This window comes from Heterocephalus glaber, unplaced genomic scaffold, assembly GCF_053883595.1.
Source record: "Heterocephalus glaber isolate CG9 unplaced genomic scaffold, H.glaber_assembly_v1.0 deba00001555, whole genome shotgun sequence".
NCBI lineage: Eukaryota > Metazoa > Chordata > Mammalia > Rodentia > Bathyergidae > Heterocephalus > Heterocephalus glaber.
In genome coordinates, this window is record NW_028258346.1 from 17,495,886 (window position 1) to 17,515,457 (window position 19,572).

Consider the following 19,572-nt stretch of genomic DNA (forward strand, 5'->3'; position numbering starts at 1 on the left):
CAGATGTTTAGCGGGTTTGCCATCAGCTCTAACCAACCCCCCAGAGGGCTCTAGAAATACCGCTGCACCTTCCGTGTGCCCGTGGCTCTTACAGGGTTCTGAAATCCAGCCAGGTGTATGTGACTGCCTGGATTACTCGAGGCTTCTTGGCTGCCTGAGACAGCCTCTGGAATTATGGTAGGGTTCAAGACAGCTTTCTTTTCCTTTAGGTTAAGAACTAGGCCGAGCTCTGGCAAGGGTAGACAGGAAGGTCTGCTGAGGCCGAAGAGTGTGAAATACAAGTCCACGGCACCACACCGCAACCGCCAGTCATGTGAGGTACCTGGGAAGTAAGGAACAAAGATACTCATTAGCACACCTTCATTCAGACAAAATGAGCAACACACTCACCTGAAAACCCAATATTCCAACATGAACGTTTTTCCTGGCCTTAAATCTTCCTTTTGCTTCTTCCCTCAGTAATTACGCCACACTCACCTGAAAACCCAATATTCCAACCTGAGCGTTTTTCCTGGCCTTAAATCTTCCTTTTGGTTCTTCCCTCAGTAATTACACCACACTCACCCATTCTGTCCATCTTAATTCTCTTCATCAGTTTCCCGTTAGGGAAACAGCGCTCCACAAGCCCTCAGGCCCTCTCCCTGCCACTCACTGTCTCCTAGTTTAGCCGTCCAGGGTTTAAATATGCTAAGAATGCAGACAACTGCCGGGCGTGGTGATGCACACCTGTCGGCCTCCCACTCCCAAAGGCTGAGGCGGGATTCCAAGTTCGAGACCGGCCTCGACAACTTAGTTACTTTAGTGAGGCCATGTCTCAAGATAAAAAGGAATAAAAGGACTCGAGACATAGCTCAGTGTGAAGGCCCTGGGTTCAATCCCGGGTACTGAAAGAACAAACAAACACAACTACTTGAAATAACATAATTCTGGGCCAAGGATTTAGCTCAGTGGTTCTGCCTCCTGCCTTGCAAGGGCAAGATCCTGAGTTCGATGCCCAGTACCAAAAAAACCCAAAAAACAAAAAACTTAATTCTGAACTTGGACTTACTGTAGAGAAGAAAAGTATTTTTTTAACAGTCTTTTTTTTTTCCTGGTACCAGGAATTGAACTCATGACCTTGCGCTTGCCAGGCAGGTGGGGTGCCACTGAGTTACATCCCTGGCCCTTAACACTCTTATATGGGTATTGTTGTACTACATCTACATCTTTTTTTTAATAACAGAAATAAGCACATCACAGGGACATCCACTGGTGGTAAACGTGTACCTAGCAGAAGATGGCAGCCTGGGCAGAAATTCAGCTTCAGGTAGTTAGAGGCCGGGCAGATTCAGTTTCTCTGAGTGTTTTCCCCACCAGAAGCCTGGGTCTGGGGCCATCCTTCACCTGACCACAGCCCCAAGCACACTGGCCCCAGAGCCTTCTGTCGCTTCCCTTCCCCCAGCACAGCTCCCCACAGACGCTGCCTCCACAGACAAAAGGGCTGACAAGGTCTGTTGCCTGGGCTTGTACGGTCTCTATGGGTTCAGCTGGAACGTAGGACGATCCGGAGAGTTTAATACACACAGATGGAAGAAGATGGAAACTCCTCTCGGTAACAGAAGTCAATCTGATAAATACTTAAGAACCATGGCTTCACAAGAACATAATGTTTAAAAAGGAGATGCCAAAAAAGAAGACGGTGCTACGGCACATTCTGGACATCCTAAATATTAAACACTAGAATTAGTAAATCCAGGATAATCTAGCAGTGACTTGGACGCCAGGCACAGGCAGGCTGCCCCCGAGGAACTCGGCTGCATGGTGAGGGTCCCGAGCCGGGCACGGTGGGCTGGGCTGCCCTGTGGCGAGGTGACAGATGTGGAGGCTTCCACGTAGGAGAAAGGAGAGGCCCTGACGAGGCCCAGGGCTTCACATCCAAAACAAGGAGTGTGAAGGAGGCACCCGTGACCAGAGGGCTTCACACGGGAAGCCACCTCTCGCTCGAGGCCATGCTCTGGGGCCATGCTCAGCCGCCTCTCTGTGGATGGGGACAGCTGCTGGGCCCCCCCGCCCCGCCCCCGGCGGTCTGCCCTCACACACAACAGGAACGGAGCGCATCTGCACTCACATGATTCTACACAGGTAAGCTAATGTTGCCACCAAAAGTATTTCCTTATTCTTTTTTTTGTTTGTTTTGGTTTATTTTTTTGGGTCCTTGCACTTGCGAGGCAGGCAGCGGAACCACTGAGCTAAATCCCCGGCCCCCAGATTTCCCTATCCTGCAATCTGGCAAATCCTATCGAACTAAATTAGAAATTGTTCTTCCTTCTGCCTCCTAGAGCACTGCTCTAAATTTCCAAACACTAAGATAATCATGAAGTAAACAGCTTCTAAAGCCTTGCACAGTGACACAGATGATTTGATGGCATTCTTACAGCAATGTGACAAACATGGAAGGGCCACCTGGGAGTAAGGCTGACATTTCCTTTGTAATGATGTACAGGGAGGACACCATCGCCACAACCAAGGTGTGCCTCCTCAGAAAAGAAACCTCTCCTGACCAGGCAATACCAGAGTCATCACTTATGTCTTCTGCCCTCCTCCTGAGGTACTGGGGCCTGTGCACTGAGCTAGACACCCAACCTTCTGTTTTTGAGAAGGGTCTCACTAGGTCACTAAGATACCCAGGCTGAGCTCACACTTGTGGTCCTCCTGCCTCAGCCTCCCACAGTGCTGGGATTACAAGCATGTGTCACCAAGCCCGACACTGTCATAAACAAAATGCTCATAAAAATCCAATTCTTTGGTTTTTATTTTATTTTACTTTTTTATTTTTTATTTTTCTTTTGGTACTGGGGATCGAACTCAGGACCTTGCGCTTTCGAGGCAGGCAACGGAACCACTGAGCTAAATCCCCGGCCCTGGTTTTTATTTTTAATATGTGTTTTAACTTATTTTCATGGGCTAGAATTCAGTATCTTAAAGGTATAAAAAGGATGGTGCCATATGTTCCTTTGGGAAGGGAAATCATTTCTTCCAGAGAGGAAGTTATTGCCTCAGCTAACAAAAGTGGACCCAGTGCCAGCACCTGCTCAGCAGAGCCTGTAGCCTAAAGCACGAGCTCCCAGCCCAGGACTGGGTGCGGACCCACCAGGCCCAGATGCTGAGCCCCTTAAACCTGCCTCCTCCACACCTTTCCCTGTGGCAAACTCCTCTGGTTCCTCGAGCCACTCATCGAGCCACTCAGCATCACCTCGGGAACAATCTCTGACCAGACCACAGCAGGGCTCCCAGCTGCCTCCTGCAAGCCCCCAAGCAGTTTGTGCTGTTTGTTTCAGCAGCTACCTCTGGACTGAAGGTTACCAGTTCCTCAATCTGTCACTTGTCACCCAGCACCAACACTGAAAACATCGTCGCACACACAATACAGAGCACAGTAGTAAATAGAGGGGGCTCCCAAAATAATTACTGAATAAATTAGTGAGGCTTTGTCTATGTAATTAAAAGATGCTTATCTTTAAAAATATTTTCTATCTGTCTGTGAAGGATTGTTGATTAAAAAGCAGATGGGCATACAAAGACCATTTGGGGGGACAACTGAGGCAGTCTGAATAAAGGCATGTGACAATGTTATTGTGAGTGCTTAGCCCTTACTCTCAGAAGATCATGACAATGGAAAGAAGATAAATTGGGCCTGGTGGTGCATGCCTGTAATCCCAGCACCAGAGAGGCTGAGGCAGGAGGATCACCACAAGTTCAAGGTCAGCCTAGAACAGTTAGACCCTGTCTTTAAAAAACAAAAGATGCACACATACACACAGAGTACATTGTGTGTGTGTGTATGTGTATATATATGTATGTGTTGGTGTACAGTACACATACTTAGAAACAGAAAAAGTGATAAATGTGCTAAGATTTTAGTACTTGGTGACTGAGGCTATTCATCCTACTAGGCCTTTGATTATTCTAAGTTATGAAATTTTTAGAAACAAAATGCTAGGATTAAGAAGTTACAAATATAGGAAAACTAAAGAATGCAGCAAAACGTCTGACATGTATGAACATGTGTGACATCCATGTGTGTGTACATGCATGTGTGTGCACACTCGTGCACTCACAGCAGAGTCAGAGGGTGCCAGAAAAGCCCCCCAGCTGCAGCCCTGCCAGGCAGCCCAGCGCCTGAGTGTGGCCCTCTTCACCGACGCTGCCTCGGCTCCCAGGAGCCTGGTGTCCCCCGGTGCATTTCTAAAACGAGCATTATTCCTAGGAGTTGGTTTATGAATTTCCAAATACCAGCAACATCATTTCTGCCTCACTCACAAACTGCTTTCAGCTTCCTAAATCTCCCTCTAGCTGACCACAGCTACTCTGTTACTGAAAAGCTTCTGAAACAAGACAAGCACACACCCGTGTCTGACCCCTCAACAGCACCTGGTGACGATCCCACCTGATGACCTTTGCTTAGTGGCCACGACACTCTCTTCCACATTTTGAAAAGGAATCAATTAATTTTTTAACTATGCAGAGTCAACATCAAATTCACTGCGGACTGAGAAATAAGTAAAAAACTACAATTAAATCTCGGCTGCTCATAGTCTATGAGATGTAAATTCGGAGAAGCATACCGATGACATCACCACTCTACCAGGGTGGCGTGAGAAACGAGAAGAGCTTAGGAAAGTCACGCGGTGCATCACAACTGAGCCAAGATCCCAGCGAGTGGTCCTCCAAGCTCTCCAGCCTCTGGCCTGCACAGCCGAAGCAGGAAACTGAAGCTGGGCTTGCAGCAGAGCATGGTCCCCAGGGTGTGATGGGAACACAGCACACGCTCCTCTGATGCAGAGGTAACGACACTCATTTTTCACTCCAGCGTAATCTTCTAAAGTTAAATAACTAGGAACACTTTGTGGACTCCTCTTTATAGCTCTCTAACTGCCCAGAACACTTTCACATAAATTTTCATTTCTGCAGCCACCCCAGGGACAAAGTGAGTGTCTGCCTGACAACTGTCCTCCTGCCCACCGCCGAGAAGCTGCAGCGGCCTACTTTAACACGACAGAACTGGAACTCAGGTTTGCAAGTGCGAATGAATTGAAAGTCTGTTCTCAGATGTAATTTTTTAAAAAACGTCATTGATTCTCACCAGAATTCATGAGTTTCCAAAGCTGATCTACGAGGGCTTCATTGCATAAGGGAGACTCCGTGTTTTTTGTAAACGGTGGGTTCTTGGTCAACATGTTTAGAATCTTATGCCTGAAAGAGTAAAATATAAATGCGTTTCACTATCTGCTGATGAATGTTAGGAGTGGAGACACTAGGAAATATGTAACAACTTGCAATACTTCCTCCTTCCTATTCCACTTTCCATTATGTCTAGTTTCATCTCAAAAGATGTAATGCTACATCCTAAATATTTACCACTTGTTTTTCTACTAAAGTAGATTTGCTTTCTAAAATCACCTTACTGAATTAAAATCAGTATTAGTGATAACTCCATACTCATTTTATTGTGGCACAATTCACAACAACCAAGACACGGAACCAGCCTGTGTACCAACAACAAAGAAATGGATAAAGAAAATTCACACACACACACACACACACACACACCACGGAGTATTATGCAACTATAAAGAAGAATAAAGTTATGTCATTTGCAGGAAAATGGATGGAATGAGAGATCATGTTTAGTGAAATAAGTCAGACTCAGAAAGATAAATATCCCATGTTTCCCCTTTATGAGGACTATTAAAAACGAGATGAGGGCCAGGGATGTAGCTCAGTGGTTATGGCACCTGCCTCACAAGCGCAAGGTCCTGAGTTCGATCCTCAGTACCAAAAAACCCCCCAAAAACCCAGATGACATGAAAGTAGAATGGAAACGAATACTAGACAAGAGGAAAGGAATAAGGGGGAAGGGTGGTACATGTGTAAGGGAAGGTGATACAAAGGGAAAATATCATCGAAATACACCATTTTTGTGTATGAAAATACACTGAAACCTAGTATTCTGTAAAATTCATCTGTACTAATACAATATATATTTAAAAAACCAAGTCACTACTATACAATAGGTCTTCTAAAGCCTGACTACATAATCTGAACCAATCTTTACCATCGCACTTTCTACAAACTAAATACTCTACTCTCCCGAGAAACATGAAACCCAACCCCACAAAAAACCTGTAAAAATCAGGACAGAAATACTACACGTAGACCTATGTCCAACCTATGTCCGGCATGGGCGAAGACTGTGGTGTTTATACAGAGGAGCACACAGTGCCACAGAGGGTGACCTGAGTTCTCTGGAGGAAACGGACACAACACCATGAGACCACGCCACTGAGTGAAAGGAACCACACTGTTCCTCTCCTATGAGCAACTCACAATACAAAGAATTTAGGGTACAAAATGAAAGACGAGCTGGGTGTGGGGTGCACACCTGTGATCCTAGCACTTGGGAGGCTGAGGCAGGAGGGTCATCAAGAGTTTGAGGCCGGCCTGAACTATATAGCGAGATCTGGTTTCAAAACACCAAAACCCCAAAACCCCACCAAAAATAAGTGCCTGTATTTGGGGGCAGGGGAGGAAATGGTTCTGATTTTAAGAAAGACAAAAACTTTTAATTATGTCTTAAAGATTAGGCAGTCTATCCCATTAATACAACCAAATACAGCCTTTCTCTAGGGTGGTTTCATGAATTCTTAAAAGAGTAATAATGTGCACAAAAGAAGAGCTCCTGTTCAAGGTACAGAAACCAACAAAACAGTCCCAAGACACTAAGAACACACAGACAGAGCCCCTGTAGGCTAACACCTTCTCCTGCCACCATCTGCTGCCAATGACAACTTTCGGCAACAAATGTGGGGTTCTTGTGACTCTGCATGAAGAGCGTGCTAAATGACTCTGGAGCTCCCTTAATGGTGATATAAATGAACTGCATCAGTTAGGGAAAATTGGAAGCTTAGCTATGACATGTGCCCTTCCACAGACTTTCAGCTCAGACTGTAATGAGCAGGCACTTGGACTGTGACTGCACTGGGGCCGCCACACAGCAGCATTCCCAAGCTACTACTTAGGCTGTGCAGTACACCACTCACACAGTAATGACAAACTTACAAAACGATGACAGTCTGCTAAACCTGTCTTCAAATCAGACCTCAAATACACGACCTCAAAAGAACACCTCTGAAATACACGTGTTGGTACCAGTGCTGGTCACATAAGCCATAAACAAGGGATGCACGACCAGCTTTACCTGCACTGTCTTATACTTTCTGTCCCTCCTGGCTCCCGTGACCCTCCAGACCCATGTGTCATTCCTGAATATCTGTCCGCTTTACCATGGTGCTCAGGAGATGTTCTCCTCCATGCTAGCTTCACCTCAGTGGACAAACTGTTTAAAATATACTTTAGAGCACGAGTCAAGAATTATGAAATCTTCACAACAAAATTTTGTACAAAGAATATTTTTATAACAAGCATCTCTTAACACTCTGAAATGCAAGGTTACTTAACCGAGAACTCACAGAATCAACCTAAAAAGCTGTCACCAAAGAGCAACCCCTACTGTAGTTTCTGCGGCCCCACATCTCAGTGCAGAGAGAAGGCATAGTCTAGTTCATGTCCATTTAAAACATTATCTGCCAACTGACTACATGTAGAGCTAAGCCAGGCAGCTGGCCTCTGTGTCTATATCCTCGTTTCTACTTAAAATGGCTACAAATCACTTTTCATCTTTAAACGTCTTTTCTAAACAACTCTAGAGGCTGAAGCAGGAGGATTGAGAGCTCAAGGCCACCCTGGGCAACACGGGGAGACCCTGTCTCAAAAACAAAATCTCTTCTGTGAAGTCGTAATATTAAACCAAATTAAATCTTATCCATTATGAACAAAGAAAGGAAGAGACCGAAATGATAAATTTAATTCTATCTGAACACCTTATAAACATCCTACTTTGTAAGAAAGGAGCAGAAATAAAAGAAATGTTTAGAAGGGGAAACAAAAGAGAACACATATCAAGACTGGGATTTTGCCAGGTGTGGTGGTGCGCACTTGGGAGGCAAGTTCAAAAGTCAGTTCAAGGCCAGCCTGAACTACATACTAAGACCCTGTCTGAAAAAAACAAAAAAATAGGGATGTTAAAAATTTTTCCTAAAGTTTGGTAATGTAATGCTACCTTTTAAAATAATCTGAAGTCTAATAAAAATTGAGACTTTATATGAGACAGAAAAATAGAAACAAATGGGATCCACAAAATATTGCTTTTAATTACTTTCAAAATAGTGAAAGCCAGGTGTGGTGGCACACACTTGTAATCCCAGCACTCAGGAGGCTGAGGCAGGAGGATTGCCATGAGTTCAAGGCCACCCTGGGCTACACAGTGACATCCTGTCTCAAAAAAAAAAAAAAAGTGAAATCAACCACGACAGGGGTTTTATAATTTGGGCTAAACAGAGGATCATCTGTATTTCTGTATTTACCAACTGTTATATGAGTTTTCCTTTAAGTTACGAAAGAAACCATACTTAAATTACAGAAAATAAACTTTGTTTATTAACAACATATTTTGAAAATGTTTTTGCAAAGGCAAATTAAATTTTTTAAATCACAGAAAAGAGGACATGAATAAGTATAAGTGCTGTATGCGTGTAACCCCCACTGCACAAGAGGCTGAGCGGGGACTGGCCAGTCTGAGGCCAGCCTGGGGAATTCACCAAGACTTTGTCTCAATAAAACTCAGATGGGCCGGGGATTTAGCTCAGTGGTTTTGCAGCCTGCTGCGCAAGCGCAAGGACCTGAGTTCGATCCCCAGTACCAAAAATAAATAAATAAATAAATAAAACTCAGAAAGGGCTGAGGAGGTAGCTCAGTGGCAGGCCTCAGGCCCTGTGTGCACTTCTCAGTACAGAAAGAACAAAAAGGGCATGAATAAATGTGTAACATATTTCTACATTTGCAAAACATCCATAATAGAATCTTCTGAGATTATTCAGTTCATGTCAGGACTTACAGAAAGTAAAATGTTACAGTACATAAACTAACCTCACATAGGGTACAGGGTCATTCTGAATCATATTAAGTAGCCACTGCAGTTCTTCATAACTTCTGTCCACTGAAAATGCAAATGAGAACATACATGTGTGGTTAGTTTTAAAGAATTATGTAACAAGTGATAAGCAAGGAGCTGCATTTGTTATTTAGGGATCCATCTGAGCTGCATGTCCATCCAGAGGTAAGGCTACAGGGAAGCTCCTACATCTTCATTTTTTTAATGCAACAGATCATTTTAACCTTCATAAGTATGTATCAGGCCACAGGTACCAAGACCTTTAAATAAAACCATTTTGAGATGCTTAAACTATAGAAATTTGATACCCAAATACACCCCAACTCACCACCCGCCTTGCAACCGCAAGGTCCCGAGTTCGATCCCCAGTACCAAACAAACAAAAAAACCCAAATACACCCCAACTACATTTATACAGTATATCAACTGTTTCTGCCTACATAATTTCTTCCATTTAAACTAAACAACAGTCTTAATTTTTCAGCACGATATAAAGGGCAATTAAAGAGTGCTATGAATATAACTGACATAAAATGATTCACTAGCTGAAAATGGCCATACTTCCAAAACTACTTTATAGATTTAATGCAATGCCGATTGAAATTCCAACAATATACTTCACAGAACTAGAGAAAAGAATCCAAAAATTCATTTGGAACAAGAAGAGACCTAGAATAGCAGAAGCGATTCTAGGCAACAGAGACATGGCAGGGGGTATCACAATCCCCAACTTGAAACTATACTACAAAGCTAATGTGATAAAAACAGCATGGTACTGGCAAAGAAACAGACCCAAGGATCAGTGGAATAGATTAGAAGATGCAGAAACAACTTCAGACACACTCAGCCATCTCATCTTTGACAAAGGAGCCAAACATCTTCACTGGAGGAAAGATAGCCTATTTAATAAATGGTGTTGGTAAAACTGGATTTTCAACTTGCCAAAGATTAAAACTAGATTAAAAGATTAAAACCATACCTATCACCATACACTAAACTAAGATCAAAGTGGATTAAAGATCTAAATATTAAGACCGAAAACACTAAACTTGCTGGAAGATAAGTTAGGTAGAACTCTTGAAGACATTGGCATAGGAAAAGACTTTATGAACAAAACCTCAGTAGCATGGGAACTAGCAGAAAGAATCAACAACTGGGATCTCATCTTATTAAAAAGCTTCTGCACCTCAAGAGAAACCACCAACAGAGCTAAGAGACAACCTACAACGTGGGAAAAAATTTTTAGCAGCTGTACCTTAGACAAAGGTCTACTATCTAGAATATATAAAGAACTGAAAAAAATCAGACCCCCCAAATTCAAAGACCCAATTCAAAAATGGGCATCCAAAATGAACAGACATTTCTCAGACCAAGAAGTAAAAGCAGCAAATAAATACATGAAAAAATGCTCAACATCACTGGTCATTCAAGAGATGCAGATGAAAACAATACTGAGATTCCATCTCACCCCAGAAAGAATGGCTGCTATCAAGAAATCAACCAATAACAAATGCTGGCAGGGCTATGGGGAGAAAGGAACCCTTCTCCATTGTTGCTGGGAGTGCAGGCTGGTGCAACCACTGTGCAAATCAGTACGGAGATACCTCAAAGACCTAGGGCTAGGCCAGGGATTTAGCTCAGTGGTTTTGTCGCCTGCTGGGAGTTCGATCCCTGGTACCAAAAGAAAAAAAAGAACTAGGACTAGAGGTCCCATTTGACCCAAGTTATTCATGTTGGGTATCTTCCCCACAGAATTAAAAGAATCATACCACAGCGATATATGTGCACCCATGTTTGTAGCAGCACAGTTTGTAATAGCTAAAGCTTGGAAACAGCCCAAGTGCCCATCAACTGGAAACTAGATAAAGATGTGGGTTTTTAATAAAATGGAGTACTACTCAGCCATAAAGAACAACAAACTAGAGACATTTATAGCTGAATGGATGCATATTGAGGCCACACACTCTTAAGTGAAATAAATAGGACACACATGGGTAAATACTGAATAGTTTCTCTAGTGTGAGAAACTGAAATGGTAAATAAGGATTAAAACAAATAACTGATAATTTGAAATAGGAAAACAAGGTCCAAAGAGGTAGAGAAAGGGGAAAGGAAAGAAGGGAAAGGAAAAATTATGAGAAAAGAAAGAAATGGAAACAAAGTCTATGTAAATAGGGAAGGGTAGGGGGGTGAAGGGTGCACAGGTAACAGGGAAAAAATAAGAACCAAGATACATCGTGTACAGGTACAAGCACCCAATGATAAATGGAAACATACTGTATACCTAAAATGTACCAATAAAAGAATTTAAGGGAAAAAAATGATTCACTAGCTATTTCCATTTACCTTTTCAATGATTTTGCTTTTATAATTTGAAAAGCTTTATTTACAAAATTTTACTGCCAATATTTTTCATTTCTTCAAATTTCTAATTGAACACCAATATTTAAACTTTAAATTTAACAAGTAATGAAGTCTTGGCTCACATTTAGACACCATTTGATTAAATTATACTTATTAATTAGCATTTTTTGGAAATCCTAATATTAGTACTTTATTTCCTACAAGCAGTACTGATTCACAAAATCTTCATATTTATGAGACACTGAATATCATTCTTCCATCTTGAAAAAGTGGGTTGGGAATGCTAGCAAATTTAGGGGACCTCAAGACTTGTCTAGCACACCTGCAATCCTAGCACACGGGAGGCTGAGGCAGGAGGATCACTGTGAATTCCAGGTCACCCTGGGCTACATAACAAGACCCTGTAAATTACAGACTAGTTAAATGGCAAAGTAGAAAGGTAGACTGCTACAGGATTACAGGATTTTTTCTTGCCAAAGAATTCATTATTCAACAGATCACTATCTCTACCATTATCTGTTTTTTGTTTGTTTGGTACCTGGGATGGAACCACTGAGCTAAATCCCTGGCCCTACCATTCTCTCTTAAATGAAACTGTATTTTAACCACCAAGGAAGGAACAAATGAGTTCTTCCTGAACTGAACCCAACCTATGTATCACACAAAAACTCATCACCTTTCTTTACTATCAGACTATAAATATGTGTTGGGATTGACCAAAATTACCATATTTAAGCCTCCACCCCTCCACTTAAAGCTTCAAAGGAGGCAGTAGCTCCAGAAGAACTCTCCACCCTCCCTGTCTTCAGAGAAGCTGCTCTTGCTTTCACTTCCTTACCCTTCTTGTTTCAGTGCTACCATCTGAACTTCAGGGGCAGACTACATTTACATACTTCTTTTACTTGTACATTATTTTTAAGACTTCTGAGATATGGATCCAGTTTTACAACCAGCGCAACAAGTACGCAAGCACAGCTTTCCCGCTCCAGGCACAGGTGTCACCACCAGCTCTTTCCTTTCAGGCATTCTTCGTTCACACACGGTGCACACCCAGGTCGGACGCGCTCGGGAGTTCTGTTTGTGAGGGTGCTGCACAGGTGCACACTTCTTCTCCACAGTGACACTGGGACAACCTCAGGGGAGGGCATTCCCCAGACTCAGAGGCGCTGTGTGGTCTTAGGGCTTCATGAGGCGCTCAGAGGACACGTGCGCGGCAATTCCGTCTCCTACCTGGCCTGGAGCGGATACTCCAACGAGCACGCGCACTCTTTGCTGGTCCTGAGAAATTATAATCCGCCAGGACCCAGCGTGGGCCGGTTTACTTGAGCGCCTTTCAGAGCGCTCTACAGTTCACGGATCGCTGCTTTTCTCCCTCACGCTTCATTCTTCACCTTCTTTTTGCTGTCAGCTCTTCATCTTGGTCATCTGAGTCTGGGAGGGTTTCTAATATGTAGTATTTGTCTTGCTCATTTTGGGGCCTGCATGAATGTTTTTCACCAACTTCAGAAAGCCTCACATAACTTTCCTACTGAAGTTCTGGTTTATGTCTTTTTCTTTTTTGGGTACCAGGGTTTGAACTCGGGACCTTGCTCTTTTGAAGCAAGCGGCGGAACCACTGAGCTAAATCCCCAGTTGGTTTATGTCTCTTGCTCCATTTCCATAGATACAAAATTTTACATGGGTGTAAGATGTTTTATTGAATCTTTCGTAGAAATTTCCCCAAAATCTCCTTTTCTTTCTTCCTTTCTTTCATTTTATGTATTTATTTATTTTTGGTTTTCTGAGACAGGGTCTTGCTATATATAGTATATATAGTCCAGGCTGGCCTTGAACTCACTATGTAGTCCAGGCTACCCTCAAACTCCTGGTCATCCTCCTGCCTCAGCTTCCTGAGTGCTAGGATGACAGATACACACCACCACACCTGGTAAAAAAAAATCTGTCACTTTTAAAAAGAGCATGAAATTAAATCCATAGAGTAACAGAGTACAATAAAAAAATACAGTGAATGTTTAAATTTTAAAACTTTACTATAGTAAAAGACACTGAATCCCCCTCAAAATACTCCTCACTTTTTAAACACACTCATCCCATCATCACTCTTGCCACTTTCTAAAGCAGCTCTGGTGTCCTCTCTCCTGAGGGGCTTTGTTTGTGCTGTTGTGGTCACTTCGCTTCCTGATTCAAAATGCTTACCTTTCATGGCCAATAGGGTTTAGATCCCAATTGTCCCCCCAGATTCTCAGGTGTGGAAGGTGACTGATGCCGGGGGTGCTACAGCTGACTTCCGGTTAGGAGGAGGAGCCTGGGGGGGGGGTTGAAACCTGGGCTGTTCTGGTCCCAGGCTCCTCCTCCTGCTCTCTGCTTCCTGTCTGCACGGGTCGTGCACTTTTCCCCTGCCTTTCCCCTACCTTTCCTGCCATCCGGTTTCTGTGCTGGAACCAGCCAAGCAGGGACTGACTGAAACAGGGAGCCAAATGAAAGAACCTCTCTAGGGCCAGGGAATTAGTGGTTCTATCACCTTCCTCGCAAGTGCAAGGTCCAGAGTTTGATCCCCGGTACCAAAAAAAAGAGAAAGAACCTCTCCTCCAAGTTGTGTGTTGTGTATTTTGATCCAGCAATAAGAAAATGACTGAGACAATGGTCACACTGACTGGGGAAGAGCCAGAAGCAGCAGGTGCCAGATCCAGCGAGTACGGTGGATGAGGACCGACTGTCATGCTTTAACGAGCCTGCCTTTCCACTGGATGGCACTCGGCAGCAACACACCACGTTTATCACATCTCATAAGACACCATGAAAGTGGACTGCAGAACTATTTCGGCAAGTGACCAAGAATTATGGGAAAAGCGTGTTCAAAGCGAAGGGAAGGGTACTGAGAAGGGGATTAATTGTTGTTATTGGTTGTAATTAATTTTTATTTAAATACTGTTATTACTTTTCTGTCATTGCTGAGAGAAAATACTCAACACCCAAAGGTAAAGGAGGAAAGGTTTATTTAGCTCACAGTTTGTAGAGGTTTCAGTCCATAATCAGCTGGCTCCAAAGCAGGGTGGCACATGGCAGAGGGCAACAGTTCATGGCAGCAGAAAGCAGCAAAAGCAACAAGGGAACCTTAACAGCGGCTTTCTGCCCCTTTTAACCAGATTGCTGGGATTAGGGTGGGACCAAACCAGTCAGGAGACCATTTAGTAATCACACGCCCTTAATCCCAGCTCACACTCCAGATTCAGGCACCTCTGACAAAGCTCCCACCTCCAAACCGGTGAGGCCTTGGGAGACACAGCCTAACAAACACACATGGTATTTTCTGATCATGACTTCTCAGAAAGGCTAACGAGATGTGTGAACTGTCTTTTCTCTCATTTATCAATTCTTACATTAATTCAACATTTATCATAAATCTTTTCTAAATCGGTGAATTGAGAATTAAAAATTAAAATATCTGTGTTGTGCATACTATGAAACCCCAAAACTAAGGCTGGCTTTAAAAACTATTGCTTTCTACAAGACACGAGCATCTCCCTCTAAAGTGTTACCTTTGGTATAATCAACCACCGCTTCCAAAGCTGCTATCCTGATGTCCACGAAGTGGCCATATTCCGCATACGACTTAAAGAGGGCAGGGTCACTCGGCACATGCCCATTCTTCTGCAGGACCCGGATGGCTCTCAGGCAACTAGCTCAGAAGAAATATAGGTTAACTTTTTTCCTTGAGGATGCTTCCAGGTACTAGAGATTCATTTGTCACAGGAAATTTAAAAATAACCCCATACTCAATTCTGTAATATTTAATTTTACAATGATGGTAACATTTCATAATCAATATCAAAAATATGTTTGGAAACATAAATTTCAAAACCTGACTGGAAACTCCAGAGCTTCAGGCTTCATGGAGCTCTGAGCTCCATGTACTGTCACAGATGTACACAAATACATACTATATTTTTGCAAAAATTTTTAATATAGTTTATTCAGTATATAAATGGAAAGTCAAATTTGTTCATAATGTTTTAATCAGTAACCAACTTTTAGCAAACTTAAAGTGAGCCGAATTTTTTTTATAGCCATATACAAAGAAGCTAGTCTGATAAGAAGGCTGAGGACAGTGATTTTATCACATACTGATTGAAATAAAAATGAGGCAGACACAGGGCCGGGGATTTAGCTCAGTGGTTCTGCCTCCTGCCTTGCAAGCGCAAGGTCCCAAGTTCAATCCCCGGTACAAAAAAAAAAAAAAATGAGGCAGACATCAAAAATAACGTTTTATCAAGAATTTCTAATGACAGGAGAAAGCACTTAAGACATAAACTGAATATATTTCCATTTTATCAAATGAGAATAAGTGTATTTTAGAGTTATAAAAATATATACACTTGAAGAAAATCAAAGAATTTACGGATACCTGACGGTGATGGTATGTCTGTAGCTTGGGAGAAGTTTCTCCATGTTCAGAAACCTTGTGATTTCTTCCAAAATGAGTCGCACATCGGGATTTAAGTTATCCAGAGTTCTGACTTCATTATTCACACTGACAGCCGGGGTAACGGAGTTGGCCAGGGCATCGATCATTTCTGCACGGTAATAGTTATCTGAAAACTAAAGCAAAGAATAATCAAAAGAAGATAAAATGAAGTCTTCTGATGAAAAGTTAAGAGAGAACTTAACTTTTTTAAGAACAACAACCTTATCTAAAACATAAGCTAATTCTCTTGTAAATATTCAACTCTGTCCTTTGCAGTCACAAGTGTAAGAACTGAATGAAAGGGACGTATGAAGCAGTGACACAAGAGCCTGAGTAACTATTTACCGAATGTAGGAACTTAGCCAGGTCTTCTACGAAGACACCAGAGTCCATAGTTCTACTGCCTATCTCCCAGTCAGCTATTATCGCTCTAGTTTAATACATAGACATACAACCAAGGGTCACCAGGTATTTGAAGAAAGCATCGATATAAAAGGAAAGAAAAGAACTCAGAAAGAAAAAAGCAACTTGGAAATAGAAAATACAGGGAACAGATTACTTCAGTAAAGGATAAAAATATTCTAAAAATTATCATTAATATTGTCTGAGTAATAGCCAGTGATATTTCTTCCAACAGCACAACATTATTTTTGAGAAGAAAAAACTAAGCCAGGCACAGTGGTGCACTCTTGTAACTGCTCCTCGTGATGCTGAGGCAGGAGGGTTGCAGCTCAGCAAGGCCCTGGACAAGCCGACGAGACCCTGCCTCACAATAAAAAAAAGAAGGGTTGGAGGGCTGGGGATTTAGCTCAGTGGTTCTGCCACCTGCCTCGCAAGCACAAGGTCCTGAGTTCGATCCGCAGTACCAAAAAAAGAAAGAAAAAAGAAGGGTTGGGGATGTAGGTCAGTAGCACAGCACTTGCCTCGTATGCAGGAGGCCCCAGGTTCAATGCCCAGAAGTACAAAATCAACTCACTGTCAGTTCGCGGAGATAAAAGAGAGGAAGGTTGGGGTGTGGCTCAGGGGTAGCAGGCTGCCCGCCGACATGAGGCCCTGGCCAGGATCCCAGCACTGGAAAACAAGTCCATCAAGAGGCAGGAAGAAAAGCAGCACAATTCAGCTGCAAAATGAAGCAGCACAATTACACAGCAAGTGAATTACTCTTCCCTGAAATAGCGCTGTGCTCCTAACACATCCACTTACATAGCGAAACAGGAGAAAGCTTAAGGGCTGGGGTGTGGATGAGACAAATCCAAGGTGAAAGTTGATATACTTCCCCAAACTTGTTAAATTCTGAATCAGTTCCTTATTCTTTGAAAGCCACAGGTATTTTCCCAGTCCTTTCCCTCCATTGTAAGTCCTTCCTATCTCCCCTGAGATTCCTTAGACTGTATCCTCCTGCCTCAGCCTGCCTCTCTGGTTTTACCAGCACCCTCCTCTTCTATTCTGTCAGCCCGGGTTTACAGCTCCTCTAGACTCTGCCTTCCTCCCAGAAACCCTCTCTGGCTTCCTCAGCCTCGGCATGGGTTCACCATCCACGGACCTCCTCAGAGCCCAGACAGCAGCTGTGCCTACACACTCTCCTGCCTAACACGTCGGTCCCCTGTGTGTCTCTCCTACAGAGTAAGGACCTGAAGAGATGGTGCATATTCCTTAATACTGTCAAAGCCTTGTATCAGGAGACATCCGGGAAGATGGCAGAGTGGTGAGCAGCAGAGAAAGAGCCTCTCTGAGAGTCAGTGTCCTGACACAGGAATATAGCAGCTCGAAGAGAAGGGGGAAGTGGGTCCCCGGGACCCAGGAAGGATCTGAAGTGAGAACTGAAGTCCACGGGGAGAGTGAAGAGAGAGACCTCACCAAAGACGAGGGAGGTAGCAAGCAGTGCTCTCTCCCAGAGCCCAGACTCATGGCGTGGGAATGGCGGCTCCAACCTGCAAGACACAGTGACAACTGGCGACCCCAGAGGCCTCCACGGAGAGAGGCACCAGTGGAACGGAGCAGTGGATGCAGCAGACTGCAGTGGCTGGGGCAAGAGAGGGTGACTGGCTGGTAACCATCTTGGAGAGAGGACAACTGAGCTCAGAACTCAGAGCAGCTATGGGCGACTCCATCCAGTGGCTCCCAGTGTCTCGGTGCGGGTGCCGAGTTCAAGTCAGCAGGAGGTTAGGGAGCAGAGTTCAAGTCACCTGGGAGCCAAGTTCAAGCCAGCAGGAGCCACATGAACTATTGCAGGCTCACGACACCTGGTCCCAGCCTCATGGCCAGAAACCAGCCTGAAGTTCAGTGGAACTAAAGCTGCAGGCCAGCTGGGATTATCCACTCCCTGCCACAGAGCTACGGCTGGCTTGCTGGGTTACCGCAGTCAGCTCAGGACTCTGTCTACCCACCGTGTCTACCAGTGACAGCAGAGACATGCCTTGGATTGGGCTTTTATTTTTCTTTTGTCTTCTGTCTTTTCTTTTTTCCCCTTTTCTGGTTCTTGTTCTTGATTTTTTTTTCCTTGACTGTTTGAACATGGTTTCTGGTTTTGTTGTTGTTGTTCTGTTCTATTCTTGATTTTGTTTTTTCCTTTCTCTTTCCCACCTGTCTGCTTAACCACCGGTTTCCCAAATTTCCAGTTTGTATGATCTTCCTGGGTCCTCCAGCCTTGCTTCTAATCTCTTTCTCTTCTATCTCTCTATCCCCCCACCTCCCCTCTTAAATCTTCTCCCCTAATGGTAGAATCACCATATTAAGGGTTTATTTATTGTGTACAATTTTCTGGTTAGTTTTAGATTTTGTATAATAACCACAAATCCAGTTCAGAGGTTAAAGGTGGCAAATTAATAGTTAGCACAGTTTGTCATTTTCTAGGCTGTATTTGATGCTATTGTTATTGCTGACTGTACTACTTTAGCCAAGGTGACATAATTGTGCTGATCTGTTGTTCTTCCTGGTAGGCCAAGACTGAGTGTGCCTAAGAGTCTTAAAAAAAAAAACTACAGGCCAGGGCCAAAGAACTGGTGGCTCAGCCAAGTAGGCAGAAACTTTTCATCCCCAATAAACTGAAGAGGCAGGATCTTGAAACAGGCTGAAAACCCAAAAGCCAGCTACACCTGGAAGACACCTCTGAGAAGTAGTCATTTCCTAAGGGTTCAGAATACTGGCAGTACAGATACTTGCCATAAGCAATTTATAAGCATCAACCCAGGAATTAAACTTAAAAAAAAAAAAGAAAGAAAGAAAATGAGAAGACACCTAAACAAGAGGCAACTGCCCCAGACTCTCAGTTTACCAAAGGCAAACCCAAGGGGCAATGAGGTGGAACAATCTGAAAACCACCCACCTGGAGTCTGAAGTGGTAACAGCGGAAGTAACAAAGCAGATGAATAAGGCTCTAGAAAAAAACCAATGCAGAAATAATTTCTCAGATGACTGCAGAGATGGTGACCAGAATAAAAGACATAGTGACTCTAGAGAAGATATAGATTTAAAAAAAAAAAGAGCTCAGGAAAATGATGGAAACCATGAACACCCAGCATAGGAAAGAAATGGAAACCATGAAACAGATTCAAACAGATATCCAAGAGATTAAAAACTCCACTGAAAGTATAAGCAGCAGAATGAGCCAATGTGAGGATAGAACATCCGATATAGAAGACAGAATTGCAGGTAGCAATCGTGAAAAGAAAGATTTCTTTTCTTTTTTTGGTAC

At 43.3% G+C, this 19,572-nt stretch overlaps 1 protein-coding gene across 12 annotated transcripts in view; it reads right to left on the minus strand.

Moving 5' to 3' along the window:
* Taf2 (TATA-box binding protein associated factor 2) overlaps nt 1-19,572 on the minus strand; it is a 105,842-nt gene that overhangs the window by 45,669 nt on the left and 40,601 nt on the right. For all 12 annotated transcript variants that reach the window (XR_015442930.1, XR_015442929.1, XR_015442924.1 and 9 more), the window contains exons 19-23: nt 15,819-16,012; nt 14,953-15,092; nt 9,025-9,094; nt 5,123-5,232; nt 93-322 (exon numbers count right to left, since the gene is read on the minus strand). Coding sequence is in view for 1 of the 12 variants with exons in the window: in XM_087190732.1 (XP_087046858.1) it covers nt 93-322; nt 5,123-5,232; nt 9,025-9,094; nt 14,953-15,092; nt 15,819-16,012 (744 nt within the window). In the remaining 11 variants the exon portion in view is untranslated. The remainder of the gene's footprint in view (nt 1-92; nt 323-5,122; nt 5,233-9,024; nt 9,095-14,952; nt 15,093-15,818; nt 16,013-19,572) is intronic.